Consider the following 25,407-nt stretch of genomic DNA (forward strand, 5'->3'; position numbering starts at 1 on the left):
GGGAAGGACGAGAAGGCAGGAGGGGACAGGAAAGCTGGTAATAGGGAACCCAAGGCTGAGAAGGGACAGTGTTGACATGCCATGGGGTTGTTAACCATTGTCACAGAACAATATGTGTACTGTTTAATGAGAAACTATTTGTTCTGTAAACCTTCACCTAAAGTACAATAAAAAAAAAAAAAAGATCCCTCTGTATAGTGAGTGATCCCTGAATAATGATTTCAACTCTTTTATATTTTTAATTTAAAGCGAAGACTAAACGAACATAGTATTAAAGGTCAAACAGTACTATAAGGCTTATGGCAAAAACTGAAATCCTTTCCCCCTACTCCTCCCCAGTCCATGGTCCCACTCCCAACTCTTTTAGTACTTTCTTCTGGTACTTACTTACAAATTCGTAAATACCATGCTTATACCACCACACCTTGCTTTTTCAATTTTAGACATTATCTCTTGGTTCCCTACAATAAAAGATTAGGATTTATCTCTTTTATACTGCTCATTCCCTCATCCTCTCACTATTATAATTGTTGGTTGATCAACATTTAGTGTTTACATTCTGAAGATTATACATATATTCTTCTCTGCTGAGCCACATGTGTATTACTACTACTTTTCTTTCCTGTATAACAATTGTTTCCAGTCAGTTAATAACTGAGTTGTTTTTCTGCTTGCTTAGTTTTATATATACTGATCAATAATTTATGCCAAATTCTCCTAAAACAATCTAAAACTCCTTTCAGTACAAACATATCAGGAAATCTCTCAGTTTCACTCTTTCTGGAAACCTCCTAACCAGAGCCCTCCAAGCTATGGGCCACACTGGATAGGCTGCTGCCTTGGCCTTACACACAGCTATCATCCTGGGATCTCCCTTCCCCATCACTGGAGATTCCTCTGCCTCTCTCCTGGGTTGGATCTTGTCTCCTGGATCTTGCATCTTCTTTCTTGGTGTATGTCCCCAGTTTGGTGGAGCACATCCTCTAGTAGCTTCGTGAGAAAGGATGCATGGTAGGTAAGTCTTCTGGAACCTTGCATATTTGAAAACATCTGCCTTAGGCTGGGCTCTCAAGAGAAGCAAAACCAGTAAAGTGTATAAATATATACATAGAGAGAGATTTGTATCAAGGAAACAGCTCACACGATTGTAGAGGCTAGAATGTCCCAAGTCCATGGATCAGGGTAGAGGCCTCTCCCAAGTCACAGAGCCGCAGAAGCTGGCAAGCCCAAGATAGGCAGGTTGGAGAGCAGGGCTCTGCTCACAGGCTGTGAAGGATGACAAATTCCAAGACTGGCAGGCAAGACCACAAGGTTTCTCCTGATTCACGTAGCTGCAGGGGCTGGCAAACCCAAGATCGGCAGTCAGAGAGCAGGGCGCTGCTCACAGGCTGTGAAGATCGATGAATCCCAAGTTCGGCAAATAAGCTGACAGCTCAAGCCCCAAGAACCAGAGATCAGACGACAAGAGATAGCCACAGGATCCAGAATGAGCAAAAAGCCAGGATGTCTGCTTATATTTAGATGCAGGGCACACCCCCAGGGAGACTCCCTTTCATCTGACTGGCTACTCACAGTATATTCAATCACAGGAGTGATCACATTAAAACAAGGAGAATCAGGGCCCAGACAAGCTGACACACAATCTTAACCATCACAACATCTTTATTCCACCTTTACACTTAATTGGAAATTAGACTGGGTATAGGCCTTCCAACTTCCAGTGTTCCTTCTGAGAAGTTCAACACCATTGTGATTCCTGATCACTTGTATCCGGTTTTCACTCCTCTGGAAGCTTATAGATCTTCTCTTTCTCCCTTCTGTTCTAAAATTTCTCTGGGTCTTTTTCTTTTCATTGTTCTAATACCAAGTGGAATCCTTTAATCTAGAAATTCTCACATCCTATCATTGTAGAAAACAGTCTTTTACAATCTTCCCCTCCATTTTATCTATTTCTCTACATTTTCCATTCTCTTGCCTTATTGTTCTACTTTCTTGAAGATTTCCTCAACTTTGTCTTCTAACCTTTCTACTGAAGTTTTCTTTTTTAATTTTTGCTGTCTATTTTTTGTTTAGCTTTTTTTTTGTTTTTAAAAACTGGCAGCTTGTTCTAATTATCTCCCTTACCTTCTCCTACCTTTTAGAGGAATATTGATTATAAGTGTTTTATAGTGTTCCCCTACACTGAGCACTGCCTTTATTTCCCCCAAAGTTCCATCTCCATTTGCTTTTTTCAGGTCTTTCATATTAGCGAGGTTCTTAAAATGTGTGGTGATCCTTGGCTGTCCATTCATATTTAAGAGAGGGTCCTATTGGAAGACCTATGAGTAGAAATAACCCTCACCATGGAGTGATAAGAAGGAGACCCAAGTGTCATGCTGGAAAACCCCAAACATTCGTATCTTTAGGTATTTTCTCTTGGGCCTTTCAGTTCGCTCATAGAAGAATACACTAATTTCCTACTGGGAATTAGGGGCGGGGGTTGGGTGTCTACACCTGACAACTGTCATTCTCAAGGGTCTTGTTGCTTAGTAGGTCCTGTTTTCCACAAGGCACCTGATTTCTCATCTTTGGCTGTGGCTACCGACCCATTTCAGGGCTTCTCTGGTGCACCCCTTCCTTACAGTATACCTTTCATCTTCTGTGGTGTTGGGGAGCAGGAGTAACCTGGCTGGATGGGCTGGAGAAGGGATGTATTCTAAGGCTTCCTGAGACAAACTTTCAAACAACCTTCCCCTTTTCAGCCACACCCCGGGAGGTCTACAGCACAAATCCACTTGGTTCTAATTGGTTATCCCCCTCCCCACAAGCACTGGGCAGAGTAGAGGAAATGGAAACCTAATCAGTGTATCAGCCAGGCTATGCTGTGGTAACAAACCACTCTAAAATCTCCATGGTGTAAAACAATAAAGGTTCATTCTTCTCTCACAGTACACGTCCCACAGGGGTCAGCAGTGAGTTTGTCTCATTGTGGTCATTTGGGACCATGCTGAAAGAGGTGCCACCATCTTGTGACACTGCCATCATAACATAAGGCTTCACGGTTTGCTATGACAGAGGAAGGAAGCATGCTCTTCATTGCTCCTGCCTAGAAGTACCACATTCCACTTCTGCTTACATTTCATGCTGCTTCACGCCTGTTGCTATTGTTGTTACGTGCCGTAGAGTCGATTCCGACTCATAGCAACCCTATAGGACAGAGCAGAACTGCCCCATAAGGTTTCCAAGGAGCAGGTGGTGGTTTGGAACTGTCGACCTTTTGGTTAGCAGCTGTAGCTCTTAACCAGTACACCACCAGGGCTCCACTTCATGCCTAACTTCTACAAAATGAGGAGATACAACTCTCCTTGTGCTTGAAAGAACTGGAAATATTGGAAATACGTCCACCACTTAGGTGTACCAAACTGTTTTTGCTCTCATCTGTGGTTCTTTCTTCCCTCAGTTTCTTTCTGCTTGTGAGTTTACATATGTTTGTTATTAACTGTGCTTTTACTGTAGTTTTAGGAGGGAGCAGAGATAAAGCCCATTTCAAGCTGTACACCACCACCACATGAAGCAGCCCAAACCCCCCCATTAAGGCGGTGTGCTTGCTATCACCAATCTCTCTGATTCTACTGGGATTTTGCTCTCTACTCAAAATGATTTTGTTGCCTGAAGAGAGTTCAGTAGGCTGTGGAACTTTTCAGGACTGGTGATTCATTATTAACATTTTTCAAGAAGGGGACTGGGAGGTAGTTTTCAAACATATAAAAGAGAAAGCAAAGGACTTACAGTATTTTTTCAAATTTTCACAAAACAATTATTTTCACTCAGTGCTGACTGCCTAGTATGTGCTCAATGAATTCTTGTGAATGGGCAATATTATTCTCATTCTGCACAACTCATCAGCAAACAAATAACCAGTTTGCTCCAAGTGAAGAGAAAAACACTGTCAATGTTCTGAAGGAATTACAAAACAGTGCTAAAAGCAGATGTGTTACCGTTGTTGTCAGGTGCTGCGAATCGACGCTGACTCACAGTGATCCCATGTGAGAGAAGAACTGTCCCCTAGGGTTTTCTAGGCTGAAATCTTTATGGAAGCAGATCACCAGGTCTTTCTCCTGTGGAGGTGCTGGGTGGGTTGGAACGACTAACCTTTCAGTTAGCAGCCAAGCACTTAACTATTGCGCTACCAGGGTTCCTCATAACAGTTATTTCTAGCAAGGGATAATACAGGTGTTTTTTAAAAAAATTTTCTTCTTTTTGCTTCATTGTAGTTTCTGATCTTGTCATATTGAGAACACACTGCTTTTTTAAAAAATTGTGGTAAAATATGTATCACAAAAATTTGCCATTTCAACCACTCTTAAGTGTACAATTCAGTGATGTCAATCACATTTACCATGCTTGGCAACGTCACCACTAACCATTTCCAAATGTTTTTCATCATCCCAAAGAGAAACCCAGAACAGTCTCCCGTAAGCAATAATTCCCCATTTCCTTTTCTCCTAACCACTGATAATCTTTTGTCTCTATGCATCTGCGTGTTCTAAATATTTCATATAAGTTGAATCATACACTATTTGTCCTTTCAAGTCTGACTTACTTCACTTAGCATAATGTTCTTCATCCATGTTGTAGCATGTATCAGCCCTTCATTTCTCTTTACGGCTGAATAATATTCCAGTATACGTATATACCACACTTTGTTCATCCGTTCATCTGTTGATGGACATTTAGGTTGTTTCTACCTTTTGCCTACTGTGAATAATGCTGCAATGAACATTGGTGTACAAGTATCTGTTCAAGACTCTGCTTTCAATTCTTGTGGGTATATCTTAGGAGTGGAATTGCTGGGTCATGTAGTAATTCTATGTTTAATTTTTTGAGGAATCGTCAAACTGTTTTCCACAGTGGCTACAACATTTTACATTCTCACCAGCAACGGATGAGAGAGAATACACTGCTTTTGTAAGAAGAATGTCAGGGCCACCTCTCCAGGTCTATTTGCTGACCATAATCAGAGTGGGAATGTTAAATCCATATCTGTGCTAATAAAAGACTAGGTTAAGTTTCAAATCCACAGCCCTTCTCTGGGGAAACTGCCCAGCTGATACATTTTTTCCCTTTAAACCAGTGGTTCTTAATCTTGTACATGCTTAAGAACCTCAGGGAGATTTTACAAAAGACAAATACCAGATCACTGAGCCCCACCTCAGGTATTCTGATTTGGAAAGGAAGTGTAGGAAGCTGCATTTTTAACCAGCACCTCCAAGACATATTTCGAGAACACACTGCTTTTTAATAACACCTTTCCATTTTCAAGGGTGGCATAAATAGTTTGTGTTCATCTACTAACCAAAAAGTGGGTGGTTAGAATACGCCTGCAGAACGAAGTCCTGGTATTCTACTTCCATAAGATCACAGCATTGAAAACTCCATGGAGCGCGACTGTACTCTGACACACACAGGGTCTCCATGAGTCAGAATGTACTCAATGAGGGCGGGTTTGGTTTTGGTTTGCCAGTGTCTACAATGACAGACATGGAATGAGCATTCAGTAAATGCTTTTTAATGCTGAGGAAGAAATCAACAGAAAAACCATATATATACACACACACATATATGTGGTGTGTATATATATATATCTTTTTCCCCCCAAAATACCATCAAATGGGGTAGTAAATGAAGGCCTTTCCTATAAATATGGCACAACAGATGAAATACAATCCACAAATTCAAATGGCTTAAAAATGACTGGGGGAATACTTTAAAAACAGGATTTTGGTTTTGCTTTGTTTTAGCTGTTCATAGCCCAGTGAGCCCTACTCATCAATTTCTCAGCACCAAACTGAATTTCTGACACCACGGGTTATCAAAGCGGCATTCAATATTCTATGATTCATTCTACGTTTTGAATGGGACATCATGTAAGAGGGTTGTTTTCCTAGTTCAAACGAATAAAAGCGAGCCCTTGCCCTACTGTAGGGTGTGCTGTGGGTTTCTTCAGCTGCAACAGCAGTGTAGTTAGTTAAACCTGTTAACCACACATGGTTAAGCCGGTCATTTCAAGGAGTGTGTCAGAAAGCTGAAGGAAGAGGCCAGCGCCTGGATCAAATGCTCGGGCAGCGTTTTCTCTGTCAGTTTTCCAAGTTCCTAAAAGGATGCAGAACCTGGCCCCTTGCCAGCTCCCTACTTTTGAAAACCTGTTCCATTTCCACCTCATTTGTAAAATGCGTGCTGCAATCCCTCCTAGTGGGAAGAACCTGGAGACAGCTGGAGGTCAAGGAGAATTCTACATACATAAGCGCACCTGTTTTTTTTGTCTTTGTTTTAACCATCTGAATTTGAAGCCTGGAAAAACAGGAGAGATACAGGGCATCTCTGACTGACTCAATGCTGCCCCCTTGCCGTGGAGTATGCCACTTCCTTCCCTCCTGGTTTCCAACCTTGCCTTAGAGGTGGGAGCAATTTAATCAGCTAACAGCAAATGCTGACTGTTATTGAAAGAGGAGGTGAATGATACGTCTCTGAGCTGCGCAGCCCTTTACATATAAGTAAAATGAACACCCAGCTTACAATAACGGTTTCTCACTCCAAAAGATACCCTGAGACACAGCCTGGTGCAATTATAAAATGCAGAATTAAATAAAATCGAATTTAACCTTGTGACCGTTCTTATACTCCGAGCTCCAATTTTTTAAATGAATTGCTTAAAAATTATTCAAGAGAATAGAAAAGTGAGAGCTAGAGCAGAAATAGAATCTTTACAGCAAGGTAACTGGGGCAAAGGTTAGTTGTCTTGATTTATTTTGAACAGATTGTGACACTCAATTTCTCAGGTATTTCAGAAATGGAAGATAAAATGTCGAGAGGGGCAGCAGTAGCTTTCAGCAGCTCTTCACAGTAAAGCACACTTTGGTTTACACTGAGAGCCTGTCTTTTGTGAAGACGAAAGGATGTACCACCAGAACTGGAAACCAAGTACTTACTGAAATCCACAAGGAGGCACAAAAACAAACAAAAATCACCAAACATCACTGCTGTTAAGTTGATTCGGACTCATAGTGACCCTATAGGACAGAGTAGAACTGCCCCATGGGGTTTCCAAGGAGCGCCTGGTGGATTCGAACTGCTGACCTTTGGTTAGCAGCCAAACTCTTAACCACTGCACCACCAGGGTTTCCAAGGAGGCACAGGGTGGGTGGAAAAACTGTAGAAACCCCTGGGAGGAAAGGGCCCAGAAAGATTTCCTCCAAAGAGACCACACTGCCCATCCCAAGTCTTTAAGGGAATGGTTTAAGGCAGTGGTTCTCAAATTGTGGTCCTGGGACCAGCAGCATCAGTAGCACCTAGAAACTTGTTAGTGACCATGCTGAACAGGAGCCCTGTGATCCTGGAAAACAATGAAGGTTAAGGAATATCTCACCCTTGTGTGTTCCAGGAAATGGCTAACTGCAAAGAACTACCCTTCCCCATATGACTTAGATAAGACTCATGGATGCTCCCCTTGTTTACCTATGACAAGGCCACACAAAAAGCAAACCAAATCTGTTGCCATCTAGTTGATTCTGACTCATGGCGACCCGTGTATTACAGAGTAGAACTGAGCTCCACAGGGTTTTCTTAGCTGTAATCTTTACAGCAGATCACCAGGCTTTTCTTCTGCAGTGTCACTGGGTGGGTTCAAAACACCAATCTTTCAGTTAGTCACCAAGAGCAAACCATTTGTGCCAACCACAGACCCTCCAAATTCCCATTCTTTGCCTTATTATCTGAACTGCTGGTCAGTGGAAACCAACTGCTTGTTAACCAAACTTTAGTTAACTTCTCTCCTTCTCCCAAGTCCCTAAAGTCTGGCCAGTATATGATCCTCTCTTAACAGCCCCTCCTGCGAATAGCTGGCCTCAGGGTAGAACATTCTCTGATTTACTTATCTATCTATTCAAGCTACGCTTTCATCCCCCATCCTCATTATCAGGTTCTTTCTAGCCTTGTCTGTTGCTGTGGTGGGCCATCAGTCGATTCAGACTCACAGCCACCCTACGTGACAGAGTAGAACCGCCTCATAGGGTTTCCCAGGCTGTAATCTTTATGGGAGCAGACTGCCAGGTCTTTTCTCCTGTGGAGCAGCTGGTTGATTTGAGCCGCCAACCCTTTGCTTAGCAGCCGAGCACTTAACCACTGCACCTGTTTTTGTAAAGATTACAGCCTTGGAAATGCTATGGGACAGTTCTACTCTGTCCTATAGGGCTGCTAGGAGTCGGAATCGACTCAACAGCAATGAGTTTGGTTTTAAACAAGGGTAAGGAGCTCTGATGGCGCGATGGTTAAAACAATGGGCTGCTAACAGAAATGCTGGCAGTTGGAACCCACCAGCTGCTCTGTGGGAGAAAAGATCTGGCGATCTGCTCCTGTAAACATTACAGCTTGGACAACTCTACGTGGCAGTTCTATTCTTTCCCATAGGGTCAGTATGAGCGATAATCAGTGGGAGGGAACACAACAACATAAAAGAAAATTCATTTTTGCCTAACCCTTGAGAGGCTTGCAGATTTTATGGTCAGAGCGTTCTCCCTACTGCAATAGACTCCCTTCCCCCTACAGCAAAAGTCCTATTCCCCCTCTGCCAGAACCCTTTCCAATAAAGCCTCTCCTTCCTAAGTTTGGATTTGTTTATATTAGACATTAGAAATGCAAATTCTCCGGCCCCACCCCAGGCCTTCTAAATCAGAAACTCTGGGAGGGCGTCCAGGAATCTGTTTTTTAAGCCCTCCAGGTACAGTTTGAGCATTACTGATTGAGGGCAAGATGAGTACACCTAGCACTTAACGCTCCCCTCAACCCCTTGTATTTCACTCGCAGCAATTTATGTGCAAGCTGTTTCTGAGGCTTACCATGGAAATATTCCTAGCGACCCCACAGACCATTTATCCCATAAAGTCAGTTCTCGATGACAAACAAGCCCACATAGCACACGTCTCCCCCAGCTGCAAGTGGAGCCGAGCAAGCACGAAACGCACATACTTACATCCCCATCTAACGGCCTCTGGTCGTCACAGTCCCTGGTGGGGCTAATGTCCTGACGCATGACCCAGATGGGCTCTTTGGGCTCGTCGGGAGTGTAAGGCGAACGGATGGTCCTGGTTTTCACCTCCTCGATGGCCTCCTTGATGTCCTTGATGGCCAGCGAGATGGCATCTCTCTTCTCCTTGCTGTACCGCTGCACCACCTCGCCGCTGCCTGCAGTACCCACCGCCCGCGGCACCTGCAACCCAGGGCTGTCAGGGCGGCCCCCGCCCGGGGTAGGGGCGCGCTCCAGGTCCTGCTCGGCCTCGGGCATGTCCTCGGCCGCCTTATCGAGGCTCTGCGAGCTCATGCTCTGCTTGACCTCGGCCACGATCTGGTCTATGTCCTCCTCCTGCTCGTAGCTGTCCATGCGCGGGTAGGGCGCAAACTCGGCCTCCTTCTCCGGGCTGTCGGACTCTCCATCAGAGCGCTCATCGTAGTGGTGCAGCCGCGCACCCAGGGCCTCCTGGCGGTACGCTGCCACCTCATCGCGCTCCTGCTCGTACAGCCGCAGGCCGTCGCGCGTGTCCAGCTCGGGTGCGTCCCCAATCTCCTCGTACACGTGCTCCTGAAGGCCCCCGTAGTCGGCATAGGGCTCGGCGTAGGGCTCGTCTTCGCCGCGGTGGAAGAGCCGGTGCGTGTAGACGTAGCCCGAGTAGGCCGCGTTCATGGCCTCCTCATGCTCCAGCGAGTGGAAGTGCAGGTGGTTGGGCAGCGTACGGCGGTGTGTGGCTTCGGCGTGCTCGGCCTCCGCCTGCTCCGTGTACTCCTCGGCCTCGGGCCGGTACTGCACGGCGTATGCGCTCTCGTCCTCGGGGTCCTGCGCGGGGTCCTGCGCGCGCTCCGCGTCGTAGCCGTCGCGGGCCGCGGCGATCACGTCGCCCTCGGCCGTGTCTGTGTGGTTGTGGAAGCCGCTCTCGGTGCTGGCCGAGCGCTCCAGGCACTCGCCGCGCTCCTCCTCCTCTTGCTGCCCGAGTTGGGCGCGGAGGTCCTCGACGGTGCGCCCGCGCGGGTGGCCACTCGCATGGTGGTGGTGCTGCTGCTGTTCCTCCTCCACCTCGGGGTGCTCCAGGTCGGCCTCCACCGACTCGTTCACCTCCCCACTTGCAGCCTCGTCAGTCACCTCCACCTCCGTGGACCCCTCCAAGTGGTTCATGGTGGGCGTCAGGGACCGCTGGGAGAGAGGCTGAGCCGGCTCACTGCACGCTCATTTTGCTCCACGGGGCTAGAAAAGTAAGAAAGGGAGAGGGGCTATTAGGTGGTTCAAATTGTAGTTATGAGCTGAGTACCAAGATAACCACAAAAATAGCTGCTTATTGATCCTTTCTGGATCTGGGTCAGTTAATAAATTACTGAAAAGTTAAGCTAAGTGTGACGGCGCATAGTTCATTTTCTTCATAGCACTCACCATAATTTGTAATTACATACCCACTTATTTAACTGCTTATTGGCATCTCCCTTCCCCCCTTTCAGACTGAGAACCTCATGAACATGCATGCCACTCAGGTTCCAATTCTGATGCATACGAATAAAGAGCATTACTAAAATGAATGGGCCAATTGACACATTTTCCATCTGCTAAACGATAAATCTAATTTAAACTGGAAACCTAAGTACTTTACAAACAATTCTTTAAATAAATTTCCAGAAAAAAATACTCTTGAAATGTTTTGAAGCCACTGCTGTCAATACAAATAAGCAGCCATTCTGAGGGGCTGTCAATCAGTCGGTTTCTGTCCTGGTTCTATTACCTCCAGCAAGTGCCTTAATATTCTGGCTCTCCACGATTATGCTGGACTCATTTCCTACATGCAGGATGTGAACAGCTATTATACAGGAAAAAAAGGCTCCATGGTCAAATACATTTGGGAAATGCTGACTTGGAGTTGGCTTTTCATTGTGAATATTCAAGGGTTGGGGGTGTGATAAAGGATGCAGGGTCTCCCAAACTCGTCTGACCAGGAAACACTTTTTTCCTAAAGGCCAGTGTTCTGTCAAATACACTTAAGGAAACATCATCTAATTTCTAACACTCACCACCTCCATACACCCTGGATCTAAAATTCTATGATTCTGTGAATTAGCATTTTATGAATTACCACCACCCATCTGTCAGTTTGTCGTACTGTGGTGGCTTTTCATGTTGCTATGATGCTGGAAGCTATGTCACTAGTATTTCAAATGCCAGCATGATCACCCATGGTGGACAGGCTTCAGCGGAGCATCCAGACTAAGACAGACTAGAAAGAAAGGTCTGGTGATCTACTTCTGATGCCAATGAAAACCCTATAGATCACAACAAAACCCTATGAATCACAACAGAATTTGTCTGATATAGTGCTGGAAGATGAGCCCTCTAGGTTGGAAAGCACTCACAATACACAGTGGCTGCAACAATGGACTTGACCATGCCAAGGATCATGAAGATGACAAGACTGAGCAAAGTTTCTTCTGTTGTACACGGGGTCTCCATGAGTCAGAGCTGACTCAATGGCAACTAACAATAACATGAATCACCATTACAGCTGAAACTGAATATGGCTAATTTTTAAAAATATAGGTCGTGCTTATTATTTCCAGGGAACTAGTAGCTAGGGAGATTTGGTTTCAAACCCTCTCATACTAATCACAAAATGGCTTTACAGCATAATCTGTGCACAGTATATGGAAAAAGAATATAAAGAACGACACCAAAAAATAGGTGAGATCCCTGTGATTTCAAGACACTTGTGGTAAATGGGTTCAACAATACACGTAAACTTTTCTCGTTGTGTTCTTTTGGAGAGCCCAAAAAAGGGAAGAAAAGTGAGCTCTTTAATGTAATAGCAGAAAGCTCCAGGAAGACCAGGGATGTGTGATTAACTCTCTAATATTGAGATGCGTTACGTTCCACTTAACTCCCCACCACAACCAGAGCAATTTCCTTCAAGCACTATGATGGTCCCAGTAGTAAAGGAAGCCATTTTGGAGCTACCAGTCCACCTGCAAGCAGAAGTATCATGTCCCCCTCCTCCCCTTTTTTTGATGGATTCATCTCTTATTGACACTCATTAGAAGAAAACAATCATGGTTTATCAGAGTTGAACAAGCCCCATTTGCTTCCCTACTTGACAAGAGTCCCAATTCATACAAGTTAGAGCCAGCTTCGCTTGAAAAAGTGTGGCCTCCTTTTCATTAACCCCTGAGAACAGTAACTATGGACTAAGTATGAGAAAGTTTACCAGAAGCAAGTATGAGTCTCTTTTTAGACCTTAGTGGGTGGTTAATGTCTAAGCAGAAGAGACAAAAGTGTTGGTGTTGAGGGCCGGCTGGTTAAGTGACCTCCAGAGGATTATGGAAAGTACAAAACAAATACTCAATTCAAAACAATGCATGGACAAGAATCATCTACCTAAGATTATTGTATATACCCACTCGTTTTCTTTATAAGGACCCTCTGGAAAAGACAACAGATCAAAAATATATTAAAGGCACACTGGTTCCTTAATGTACAAATCTAAGTCTGATGAACACAATGCAAACATTCACAAAAAGGGATACCAGATACTTCCCTGGGTACTGTTACTCTGAGGTGTTTTCAGCTGTATGTGGTCAGTGTTAAAACCAGTGGCCGCTGAGTTGATTCCGACTCATGGCGACCCCGTGTGCACCAGAGTAGAACTCTGCTCCATAGGGTTTTCGATGGCTGATTTTTCAGAAGTAGATCATCAGGCCTTTTTTCCAAGGTACCACTGGGTGGACTCAAACCTCCAATCTTTCGGTTAGCTGCCAAGTACGGTAACCATCTGAACCACCCAGGAACTCCTGTGGTCAGTGTTAGGAACACAGTAACAACAACCAAACAAAGCCCCTGAATGGCCAGCGAGTCATCATAACCATGTGCAGAAAGGGCCAAAACAATGTCTTCACTGAAAATGGCTCTTTCCCCTTTTACTTGATGAAAATCAATTGATACATGTATTAACAAGAAATTTTACCTTATTCTGGATTAAAACAGTATCTGGCCTGGGAGTGGTGCCCTCTCATAAAGCGCTTACTGATTCAAAGGAAGTAGGATTTCCATGCACGTACATATATTAAATGATGGTAAAGAAAGTTACAAGAAACCAGTTCTTTTGGGGGAAATGCTGTTAAAATAATGTGGTTTTGGTGCAGTGGAGCTTTCTAGTCACTAAATACATTCTTTTATTCCCATTCCAAGCCTCAGGGGAACATTTATGCACAGAGTGTTTATATTTCACTCACCATCATGGTTTAAATAAGATAATTTAGGTTATGGTATTGATGACATATTAATTAACCAATAACAGATACTGATTTGAGGGATTTTCTGAGGACAAAGGCAATTAGCAACTTTTAAGGAAGGAGCTGAAGTTGGTGGTCTGGTCGTTCAGCAGCACACTGGAGACTGAACCCTATACCCTGGAAGTTTGGGGGTGGTATTTATAGAAAAGATTCAGGTTGTTTTTAAAGAATCCCCAGATAGTGTGGGAATATATATTGGCACAGCCATTCTGAAAAGCAGTTTGGCAAGATTAATTGCTACATAACCTTTTCCCCAGTGATTCTACTTATAGAAATCTAGAAAGAAAAACTCAGATGTGGACAAAAATATTTCCTCCAGTATTTTTTTAAAAAGCAAAAACTATAAACGCTAACTATTAAGAATGTATTAAATTCTAATAAGTACAGTGCTAAGCATGTTAGCATCCTATTGTGATCTAGGAGGTTTTGGGGGGGATCGTCTTCTTGCTGGCAGTTCCACTCAGAGTTCCCACAGCACTCAAACTTACCTTGCCTCAGCTGAATGAGTCGTATCTCCTCACCGTCCCTCTTGGCTCTGGATCCCAAACCTCCCCCCTTTCTGTATTTCTTATGTGGGTGAGTGGCACCACCAGCTACCCAGTCGCCCTAAACCTGGGAATCATCACTGACTTATCTCTTTCCCTTAACCCTTCCCCAAAACTGATGACTGCGTCCATTCTCTTAAATAAGTCTGGCATCATCCTCACTGCCACTGTCCTTGCCACATCCATCTTGCCTAGACAATTGCTTCCCTGACTCTAAATTACTCAACCCCCCACCACCAGTCCATCTTCCCCACTGCCAACAAGCTTATCTTTCCAAAGTACAAATCTGAATCCCAGAACGCTGCTGCTGATTGATTCCCTGCTGCTGGATAGCACAAATGCTTACCTAACTATAACTATATATACAATATAATTAGCATATAGCCCTAGTGGTGCAATGGTTAAGAGCTTGGCTGCTAACCGCAAGGCTGGCAGCTCGAACCCACCCAGTGGCTCTGTGGGAGAAAGACCTGGCAATCTGCTTTCGTAAAGATTACAGCCAAGAAAACCCTATAGGGTTGTTCTATTCTGTCACGTGGGGTCATTATGAGTCTGAATTGACTCGATGGCACCCAAGAGTCCCTGAGTGGCACAAATGGTTAAGTGCCTGACTACTAGCCAAAAGGTTGGCAGTTCAAATCCACCCAGAGGTGCCTTGGAAGATAGGCCTAGCAATCTGCTTCCAAAAGGCCACAGCTTTGAAAACCCTAGGGAGCTGTTCCAGCAGTACACATGGGGTTGCCATGAGTAGGACCTGACTTGACAGCAAATAGCAGCAACAACAACATATACTGTATAATCACTACTAAGCATTTTTCATATATCTCACTGGCCTGTGGAGAGAGTATGGTTATTATACGGCAAATAGCAGCAACAACAACATATACTATATAATCACTGTTAAGCATTTCTCATATAACTCACTAGCCTGTGGAGAGGGTATGGTTATTATACGGCAAATAACAGCAACCACAACATATACTATATAATCACTATTAAGCATTTCTCATATAACTCACTAGCCTGTGGAGAGGGTATGGTTATTATACGGCAAATAACAGCAACAACAACATATACTATATAATCACTATTAAGCATTTTTCATATAACTCACTAGCCTGTGGAGAGAGTATGGTTATTATCAACCCTTTTACAAACGAGGAAACCGAGGCACAGAAGAGTTAGGTTATTGCCTGCACATGGTCACACACATGGTAAGTGGTGATGGCCCTGGTGTTTGTTTCCTGCTCTCTAGCTCTAGGGTCTGGGTTCTCGGGTCCTGTTCATGGCAAACATGTGTCTCCACACTTCACCCTGTACCCTGTGTTCTAACACCCCAAACTCTTGTACTGCCCCTAACTACTTTCCCTTTTCTCAGAATACTTTTCACCTACAACCTTTCTTAGGTGACTCTTCCTTGTCTTCCTCAGATTAAGTTTGTACTTAATGAATGTCTATTACATGCCAGCCTCCAGGCAGTGTTCTAGGCACTGGAACAGAACAGTGGCCAAGCTAGACAAGGCTTCCCTGCCCTGGAAGCCCTCACTCGTGTGGGGCGGGGGGCGACACACAAAAATTATGTAAACAAAAAACATGAGAATTTCAGATTGTGTGAAGTTTTAAGAAGAAACTAAAACAGGGTGATGACATAGAGGAATTCATGGGCAGTACAAATGGTTAACACGTACACGGCTGCTAACCAAAAGGTTGGTTGAGTCCACCAGAGGTGCCTCAGAAGAAAGGCCTGGTGATCTACTTCTGAAAATCAGCCATTGAAAACCCTATGGAGTACAGTCCTTCTCTGACACACATGGGTTGCTATGAGTTGGGGTTGACTCAACAGCAATTTTTTTTTTAATGACATAGAAAGTGACTGACGAGAGGGTGTTACGTACAGAGTAGCAGAGGAAGCGATATTTGAGCTGAGGCCTGAATGGTTAAAAATAGAGGCAGCCGTGTAAAGATCTGAGGTGAGAAAGGATTTGCTGTGTTCAGGGACAGAAATGGCGTAGTAGAGTGAAAAAGGAACAGTGTGGTGGGAGATGAGGGCCGGGCAGGGCCTGGTCACCGTGGCAAAAAGTTTAGAATGATGTCACTGGAAGGTTTCTAAGGCAGGAGTGTAACAAAGCCTGATTGGTTAAACTCCCTTAGTCCCCACTGTACTTTGTCTAGCACTTTGGTTATAGCACCTTTCAGTCTGAGTAACAATTCTTTGTAGATATGACGTCCTTGGGAGAAAAAGTTTTGTTGTTTATCTTTGGTTCTCCAGTACCAAGCACAGAGGCTACACAGTAGTTACTCAAGAAAATTTTTAATGATTAAAAAAGAAAAACAATCTTTATTCCCCAACCCCACCCCCTATATATGGAGCCTTGTAGACATTGGCACAATCAGTCTTTGGAGAAGAACTCATTTCTTCTCTTCATCTAGAATTTCTGCTGCCCTCATCCACCCATGTAACCTCCTCTACCTTCTTCTGAGGCTTTAAGTCCCCAAAGATGTCTAGTGATCTCACATTTTCCTACATTTGAGTGTGCTGATCCAATTGGCATTTAATGGACATGAACCAGGCGCTGTACTAGGCAATGGGGATGCAAATGTTTCTAAACCATGGTCCCAGCATTCAAGGGCAGACAGCTTCAATAATTACAATACCTGGTGATAAGTACAAAATAGAAATAGGTTCAAGGAACAAAAGGGGCCTAGAGTTAGAACAACAACAACTACATTACCTTTGCAAATCATTTAAGTGCTACTGTGTTATGGATTCTGGATTTCATGAGCTTATAAGCATCCTGGCAGAGGAATGCCGTCATCCAAGCAATGCCCTGGATTATAGCCCATGTGCCTCTAGAGGCTGAGGTGGTAGGCACGGAGGATGAAGGAGCAATGGGTTGAAGAATTTCGCTGCCCCTGTGCAAAAGATTTTGATGACCTGGAAGACACCAGCGAGACGGTCCCCTCCTCAGGAGCACCCACACAATGTGAGGAAGGGGTGGTGTGGCATATCGGCTGCAGGAGTGTGGGCCTCTAGGTTACCAGCAGTGAAGCGTAGTCGGCTTTCCTGCCCCCAGTCCTGGAATGTTCCACAGCCCACTGGAAACAGTAAGCAATGGGAGGGAAATCCACCACAGTGCAACATTTAGAAATAGAACATTTCACCATTCAGCAGTTGAATCAAACTATCTCAATGTGAGCTGAGGCTCATGTTGGTTTGGGACTAATAGAAAGGGAAGCTGTAAATTACTTCGGTTGATTTTTCCTTAAGTAGTTCTTGATTAGAATTTCCAATAGACTGTCCCTTTTAACACATTCAGAAGCAGTTTTAGAAGAAAGGTCTAACTGAAGACAAATGTAATGTAAAAAAGAACAAAAGGCATCGTACCAGGGTATTAACACAGAAGGGTATACGTGTGTGCACATTCGTCCCCACCCGTAGGAGTAGGGTTTGCAGTATGCAGGTGTATCGAAAAACCAGGGCTTCAAACCTGTTTGTTCCCATTCGAACACTTGCTGAGAATTTGAATTTCCACCCCAGATATACTGAATCAGAATCTACATTTTAACAAGATCCCCAGGTGATTCTTATGTATAATTTCCTAGGAACTTGCTAGAAACACAAATTCAAAGCCCTCCCCCGCCACACACACACAAAAATACCATAAACACACGAGAGTGGAGGTGGGAGGAGAAGTGAAAGGTGGAAGCAAACAGAAAAGAATAGAAGAAAAAAGACTGTATTAACCATCCTCTGCCAAAAAAAAAAAAAAACTAGGACAAACAATATGATTCCATTTATATAACAGTTTTTATACTTTTGTGTATATTTAAGAAGTATAATTACCTTACATGGACTTGCTCAGTGTTGCTTGTCTCCCCCTGCCGGAGTTGGAAGTAAAATCCTATTTCTTGGGACTGCACGTTGGACTAATCTACCTGCACTCATACTGCTCCCATCTGCATGACCCCCACCACCAAGCCACTGGAGGGGCTGCCTGTGACCCTGAGACTGTGGTGATGCGTTAATTTCCATAGCAACAAACAGTGGTAGTTGCCAAATAGGACTATACCCTGGACGCAGTATTCACAAAAAAACTCTGCATAGATCAGGAGATTAATGGTTATTTAAAAAAAGAAGAACTCTCCAGATAAAATGAAAGAGAGGCAGAATAAGAATACCCAGCTATCTCCCTTACCCTATATAAATATTTTCCTTCCACAGGTTAAATCAATTATGAAACATCGACCAGGGAATCCAAAGGACATCAAGTTGTTGTTGTTGTTAGGGGCCATAGAATTGGTTCTGACCCATAGCCACCCCATGTACAACAGAATGAAATACTACCCGGTCCTGCACCACCCTCATGGTTGTTGTTATGTTTGAGCCCATTGTTGCAGCCACTGTGTCAATCCATCTCCTTGAGGGTCTTCGTCTTTTTTGAGGACTCTCTACTTTACTCCAGGGACTGGTCCCTCCTGATAACATGTCCAAAGTAAGCGAGACAGAGTCTTGCCATCCTCACTTCTAAGGAGCATTCTGGCTGTACTTCTTCCAAGAAAGATTTGTTCATTCTTTTGGCAGTCCATGGTATATTCACTATTCTTTGCCAACACCATAATTCAAAGGCATCAATTCTTCTTCTCTTCCTTATTCATTGAACAACTTTTGTATGCATATGAAGTGACTGAAAATACAATCGTTTGGGTCAGGCACACCTTAGTTCTCAAAGTGACATCTTTGCTTTTTAACACCTTAAAGAGGTCTTTTGCAGCAGATTTGCCCAATGCAATACATCGTTTGATTTCTTGACTGCTGCTTCCATAGGCATTGATTGTGGATCCAAGTAAAATGAAATCCTTGATAACTTCAATATTTTCTCCATTGATCATGATGTTGCTTATTAGTTCAGTTGTGAGGATTTTTGTTTCCTTTACGTTGAGGTGTAATCCTTACTGAAGTCCGTAGTCTTTGACCTTCATCAGTGTTTCAAGCCCTCTTCACTTTCAGCAAGCCAGGCTGTGTCATCTGCGTATCACAGGTTGTTAATGAGTCTTCCTCCAACCCTGATGCTGCGTTCTTCTTCACACAGTCTGGCTGTTTGGATTATTTGCTCAGCATACAGATTGAATAAGTATGGTGAAAGGATACAACCCTGACACACACCTTTCCTGACTTTAAACCACTCAGTATCCTTTTGTTCTGTTCTAATGACTGCCTCTTGGTCTCTGTACAGGTCCTGCATGAGCACAATTAACTGTTCTTGAATTTCCATTCTTCACAATATTATCCATAATTTGTTATGATCCATACAGTTGAATGCCTTTTCATAGTCAATAACACACAAGACATCAAGAACTTCACTCAAATCATCGGCTCTTTTAAACAACATCTATTTACAAGAGTAACATATAAAAGACAGAAAAAAATTTAAAAAAGACCAGAGTTCATTAATCCTTAATTGACTTTGATTCATTTGGAAATTAAATCTAGTGATTCTAAGAGCCAAGAAGGGCTTACAACCATGCTTCTCCTTCCTGCAATCATTTCTATTTTAAACAGGCTCACATAGTCAGAAAAACTCTCCTGACACAGAACTTCTGGCCTCAGCAAAGCATTGTTTTAAGTGTTTCACGATAACCTTGTGCCTGAAGTTGTGAAGCATGGTTTAGAAGGCTGTACTGGTAGATGATTTCAAAGTGAGCTGAATACCTGAACCCAAGGAGTGTTGCTGAATGGCCAGATGTCAACTTTGAGGGTGGGGCTTTATGCCTGGAGCTCAGCGCTGTGTCTAGCTTAAAGGAAGACACAACATGGACCAAACATCTTCGGTTTCCCCGTGTAGATCCACTCTGTACCCTCCCCCACTTTGCTCTATGCCCTGAGAGGCTGGCCCCTTTGGCCTGCACCATTAGCTGTCTCGTCCTCTGGCTTCTGTTTGCATTTGGCCCACAGGGGAACTCTGGTGGGATATCAGCGAATGGGAGGAGACTGAGGTCAGGGCATTCACTCTTCCAGTTCCTTCCCTGCAAGATCACTGTCTGAAGGTCACAGCCCCTGTCCGGTGGCCTTCACAGGATGGCTCCCTCCCCTTACCTTCAGGACTATGGGTGGTAAAAAGCAAAAAAAAAAAAAAAAAAAAAAAAAGTTAACAGAAATGACTTTGGCACCTAGTGCATTTATTAATATTGCCCCTTTGTAAATAAGAGTATGTAGGGGTGGAATAAGGAGCCCTGGTGGCACAGTTAAGTGCTCAGCTGCCAACCTAAAGGTCAGTGGCTTGAACCCACCAGACATTCCTCGGGAGAAAAGACCTGGCGATCTGCTTCCATGAAGACTATAGCCTAGCAAGCCCTATGGGGCAGTTCTACTCTGTCCTACAATAGGGAGGCTCTGAGTGGGAACTGCCTCGATGGCACACAATAACAACAACAACAAGGGGTGGAAGACAAGCGTTTAAGCTACTTTTAGTCCTTGTTGAACTAAGGCTGAGTGTAAAGAAATCCACCACATAATCACAAACTCTGTCCATGTATCTGTAGGCCAATATATGTGGTGTTTCACTTACAACAGTCCCAGTGGGAATTATCATCTCCATTGCCCCATTGATTATGAGGCAGAGGTTCAGACAGCTCAAGTCACTTATCGAAGGTCACACAGAGCTGGAAGGGTTGGGTCTGGGTCTGTCTGGCTCTTGCTGTTCATGTTCTTCCTCTTACATTACACTGAGCCCATAAAGTGGTGCAATTGATTTTTTTAAATAAACATCTAAATCGATGTAATCCCTTTTAGAATAGTCACCTTGGCAGGCTCCAAACGTCTTGGCCATTCCTCTGTTGGAACTGCTTTCAGAGTTAATTTCTAGGTTTTGAAGATATCAGCAAATAGTTTTCAGCACTCTATAGTCATATTTAGTTATGTTTTATTTTTTATCTCAAAGAGTAACTTTCAGACTTATCATTCACCTTATTTACAAGATTTGGCTATGAGTGGCATTTGATGTTTTCCAAATATTATATCTACCCCTAAAGGGCAAAGATATGTGACAGGCAAGATAATTCAAAAGACTCTGGTTTAAGCTCTGAAGTCTGTTCCAAAAGAGGGCTTTAAAAATTGTTTTGGTCAATGGCTGTGCCTTTATCTTCAGAGTGCCTGCTTTGAAGGGGGACAGAGCCATCTGGATGAATATATTTTTATATGATTACTACAAATCCAGGCTCATTACTTTCACTCCACCTTGAAATCTATATGACTGTGGCTAACACTAAGCAAGGAGGAAAATTAATCTGTGAACTTGGCTTAATTCAGTAGTGCCAACCAAAAAGCTCTGATCACATCCAAGCTTTGATTAAGGAGAAAATTCTGAATTCATGCAGACTTCCTTATTGTCTAGCTCTTTAACAATCAAACCTTTCCTTGATCATTCTGATTCTAATAAAATATGTGAAATAAACTTAAGGTTTTTTTTTTCTTCTTTTGTGTTACAATCCCTCCTTTTTTATTCCTCTACACAACACCCCTGGGTGGTACAAACGGTTTGGGCTTGGCTGCTAACCGAAAGGTTGGTGGTTCAAACCCACCCAGTGGCACTGCAGAAGAAAGGCCTGGCAATCTGCTTCCATGTTGTGATGTGCAGTTGAGTCAATTCCAACTCATAGTGACCCTACAGGACAGAGTAGAACTGCCCCATAGGGTTTCCTAGGCTGTAATCTTTATAGGAGCAGATCTCCAGGTCTCTTCTCCCACAGAGTGGCTGGTGGGTTCAAACCACCAACCTTTCGGTTAGCAGCCAAGTGCTTAACCATTGCACCACCAGGGCTCTTCCGTTAAGATTCCAAACCAAACCCACTGCCGTCCAGTCGATTCTGACCCATAATGATCCTACAGGACAGAGTTGAACTTTGCCCCATAGGGTTGCCAAGGCTGTAAATTTTTTTTTTTTAATTGTACCTTAGGTGAAAGTTTACAGCTCAAGTTAATTTTTTGTATAAAAATTTATACGCATATTGATATGTGACCCTACTTGCAATCCTTATAATGTGACAGCACACTCCCCCTTTCCACCTTGTGTTTCGCATGTCCACTCAACCAGCTCTTATCACTTTCTACCTTCTCATTCTGCCTCCAGACAGGAGCTGTCCATTTAGTCTTGTGTATCTACTTGAACTAAGAAGCACACTCTTCATGAGTATTATTTTATGTTTTATAGTCCAGTCTAATCTTTGTCTGAAGAGTTGGCTTCGGGAATGGTTTTAGTTCTGGGCTGACAGAAAGTCCGGGGGCCATGTCTTCTGGGGTTCCTCTAGTCTCAGTCAGACCATTAAGTCCGGTCTTTTTACATGAATTTGAGTTCTGCACCACACTTTTCTCCTGCTCTGTCAGGGACTCTGTTGTGTTCCCTGTCAGAGTGGTCATTGGTGGTAGCTGGGCACCATCTAATTCTTCTGGTCTCAGGCTGATGGAGTCTCTCATTTATGTGGCCCTTTCATATCTTGGGCTAATATTTTCCTTATGTCTTTGATGTTCTTTGTTCTCCTTTACTCTAGGTGGTTGGGACCAACTGATGCATCTTAGGTGGCCACTCGCTACCTCTTAAGACCCCAGATGCCACTCACCAAAGTGGGATGCAGAATATTTTCTTAGTAAACTTTGTTATGCCCATTGACCTAGATGTGCCCTGAAACCATGGTCCCCAGACCTCCACCCCTGCTACTCTGTCTCTTGAAGTGTTTGTTTGTTTTCAGGAAACTTCTTAGCTTTTGATTTAGTCCAGTTGTGCTGACTTCCCCTTTATTGTCCTTCCCATCACCTAAGATTCCAAGGCTGTAAATCTTTACAGAAGCAGACTGCCACATCTTTCTCTTGCAGAACGGCTGTTTTGAACTACCAACCTTTCATTTAGCAGATGAGCACTTTAACCACTGTGCCACCAGGGCTCCTTGTGTTAAGATTATAGCCAAGAAAGCCCTATGGAGCAGGTGTACCCTATGACATATGGGGTCACCATGAGTAGGAATCGACTTGATGGCAGCGGGTTTGATTTTGGCTTTGGTTTTACACAATGTCCTTTTCTCACCCCCACTGCATTTATTAAGTCTGCTGCTACACAGCACTCATTTCAGTGGTATTAAGTCACCAGTTAAAACCAATCCTGGGCCCTTTTTCCAGTATTCCTGTCATTTATACAGCAAGTCATGTTTGCAGCACTACACCGTTAAGGATAAGAAGTCACTAAAATCAGTTCAGTTATGTTAGTGTTCAGAGGCTCCTTATTTCATATTGCAAACCAAGGAGGAAACGGGATTATCAGGCAGAGAATGAATTGAACAGTAATTCATTAAAATGTAGTATTTCCTTTGAGATCGCATCACCTCAAATTTACTCCTATTGTTACTTTTACAAATTATTTGGCTCATTAGAAAGTCAGTTAACTTGCTCCTTTCTATTCCCTCAAGTTTTCCATAGCTTCCTCTAGCATTTTCCTTCCCCCAATTCATACCAGAATGTCATCCACAATCCTAATTACAAAGCTTTAAACTGAATTATTGTGTCCGAGCTTTTTTTAATTCCCAAGTCAGGACAGCAGTACAGGATATGATGGTAACAATCCTCAAAGTTTTTTTTCAGTTATGTCTCAAATCTGAAATGCAATGGCCATACTGGATGATTAAAAACAGCTGCATCAGGAAGGTTTGCTCCCTGACAATTCAGCTTCCCAACTCTCAAAGAACAAAATCCATTAAGCAACCATTAGGTAGCAACTTTGGAGATGACTTGAATTTGAATTTGATGAGCCAGAAATCCCATATTGATTCAAAGCCTCCCAAGACAATCAACTCTCTCAATTCAGTCATGTTAGCAGAAAGTTAACAGGAAAAGAAGCATAATGTGGAGGAAGAAGAAAACTATTTTCTCTGAGAAATGATTCAAGAATAAGCCGGAAATCTGTAAGAGTTCATTGGGCATGTTGATTAGAATACAAAGAGGTAGGGTATCTGCAGATACATTCTTTTTCCAGTTAACTAATTTCATTTAGGCCCCAAATATAGACCAGTGAAATCCAATCTAAACCTGGTTTTCTAGGACCAAAAGTTTTGGTAGTCACCTCAAGGGGAGACATGAGGTTCTTCAAGGAAAATTCTTTTTAATTTGCTTTATTCAAAAATAGTGTAGATATTACTGAAGATTTCATAGGGAAGACTCAGGCATGAGATTACATCGCACACCACACAGCATTACCCTCTAAACAACTGACACTAATTCCAGGAGACCCAAAACGTCACTGTGGCTCGCCAGTCAGAGTTGGGACATATGGAAGTCAGGTTATTAATGGAGTCTTGGCTCATGTCTGTCTCATAGTAGGTCCAGTGGGTCCCCGAATCCATCCAGTACTGATTTTCCCAGTTCCAGAATGCATAATTGGAATAGATATACTCAGCAACTGGCAGAACCCCCACAATGGATCCCTGACAAATAGAATAAGGGCTATTATGGTAGGAAAAGCTAAGTGGAAGCTGTTAGAACTCCCCTTACCTAGGAAAACAGTAAACCAAAAGCAATACCGCATTCCTGGAGGGATTGCAGAGATTACTGCCACCGTCAAGGACTTGAGGGATGCAGGGGTGATGATTCCCACCACATCCCTATTCACCTTGCCTATCTGACCTGTGCAAAAAACAGATGGATCTTGGAGAATGACAATAGATTATCGAAAACTTAACCAGGTGGTGACTCCAATTGCAGCTGCTGTTCCAGATGTAGTTTCATTGCTTGAGCAAATTAATACATTGCCTGGTACCTGGTATGCAGCTATTGATCTTGGCTAATGCCTTTTTCTCCACACCTGTTTCAGAGGACCATAAGAGGCAGTTTGCCTTCAGTTTTCAAGGCCAGCAATATACCTTCATTTGCCTATCTCAGGGCTGCATCAATTCTCCAGCACTACGTCATAATTTAGTCCGCAGGGACCTGGATCGCTTTTCCCTTCCACAAGACGTCACACTGGTCCATTACACTGATGACATTATGCTGATTGGACCCAGTAAGGAAGAAGTGTCAATGACTCTGGACTTATTGGTAAAACATTTGTGTGCTAGAGGGTGGGAAATTAACCCCACAAACATTCAGGCACCTTCCACCTCAGTGAAATTTCTAGGGGTCCAGTGGCGTGGGGCATGTCGAGATATTTGTTCTAAAGTGAAGGATAAGTTATTCCATCTGGCTGCTCCCACAACTAAAAAGGAAGCACAATGCCTAGTGGGCCTCTGGATTTTGGAGGCAACATATTCCTCATCTGGGTGTGCCACTCCGGCCTATTTATCAAGTGACTCAAAAAGCTGCTAGTTTTGAGTGGGGCCCAGAACAAGAAAAGGCTCTGCAACAGGTTCAGGCTGCTTTGCAAGCCACTCTGCCACTTGCACCATATGATCCAGCTGATGCAATGGTGCCTGAAGTGTCAGTGGCAGATAGAGATGCTGTTTGGAGTCTTTGGCAGACCACTATTGGTGAATCACA

The 25,407-nt window shown here is 43.6% G+C and overlaps 1 protein-coding gene across 1 annotated transcript in view; it reads right to left on the minus strand.

The window, feature by feature from the left end:
- Nucleotides 1-25,407, minus strand: part of APBA1 (amyloid beta precursor protein binding family A member 1) — a 250,412-nt gene that overhangs the window by 74,096 nt on the left and 150,909 nt on the right. Inside the window, exon 2 of the mRNA XM_004375797.2 lies at nucleotides 9,008-10,270. Within this exon, the coding sequence (XP_004375854.1) occupies nucleotides 9,008-10,201 (1,194 nt within the window). The 5' untranslated portion in view covers nucleotides 10,202-10,270. The remainder of the gene's footprint in view (nucleotides 1-9,007; nucleotides 10,271-25,407) is intronic.

The sequence above is a fragment of the Trichechus manatus genome, unplaced genomic scaffold, assembly GCF_000243295.1.
Source record: "Trichechus manatus latirostris isolate Lorelei unplaced genomic scaffold, TriManLat1.0 scaffold00038, whole genome shotgun sequence".
Taxonomy (NCBI): Eukaryota; Metazoa; Chordata; class Mammalia; order Sirenia; family Trichechidae; genus Trichechus; species Trichechus manatus.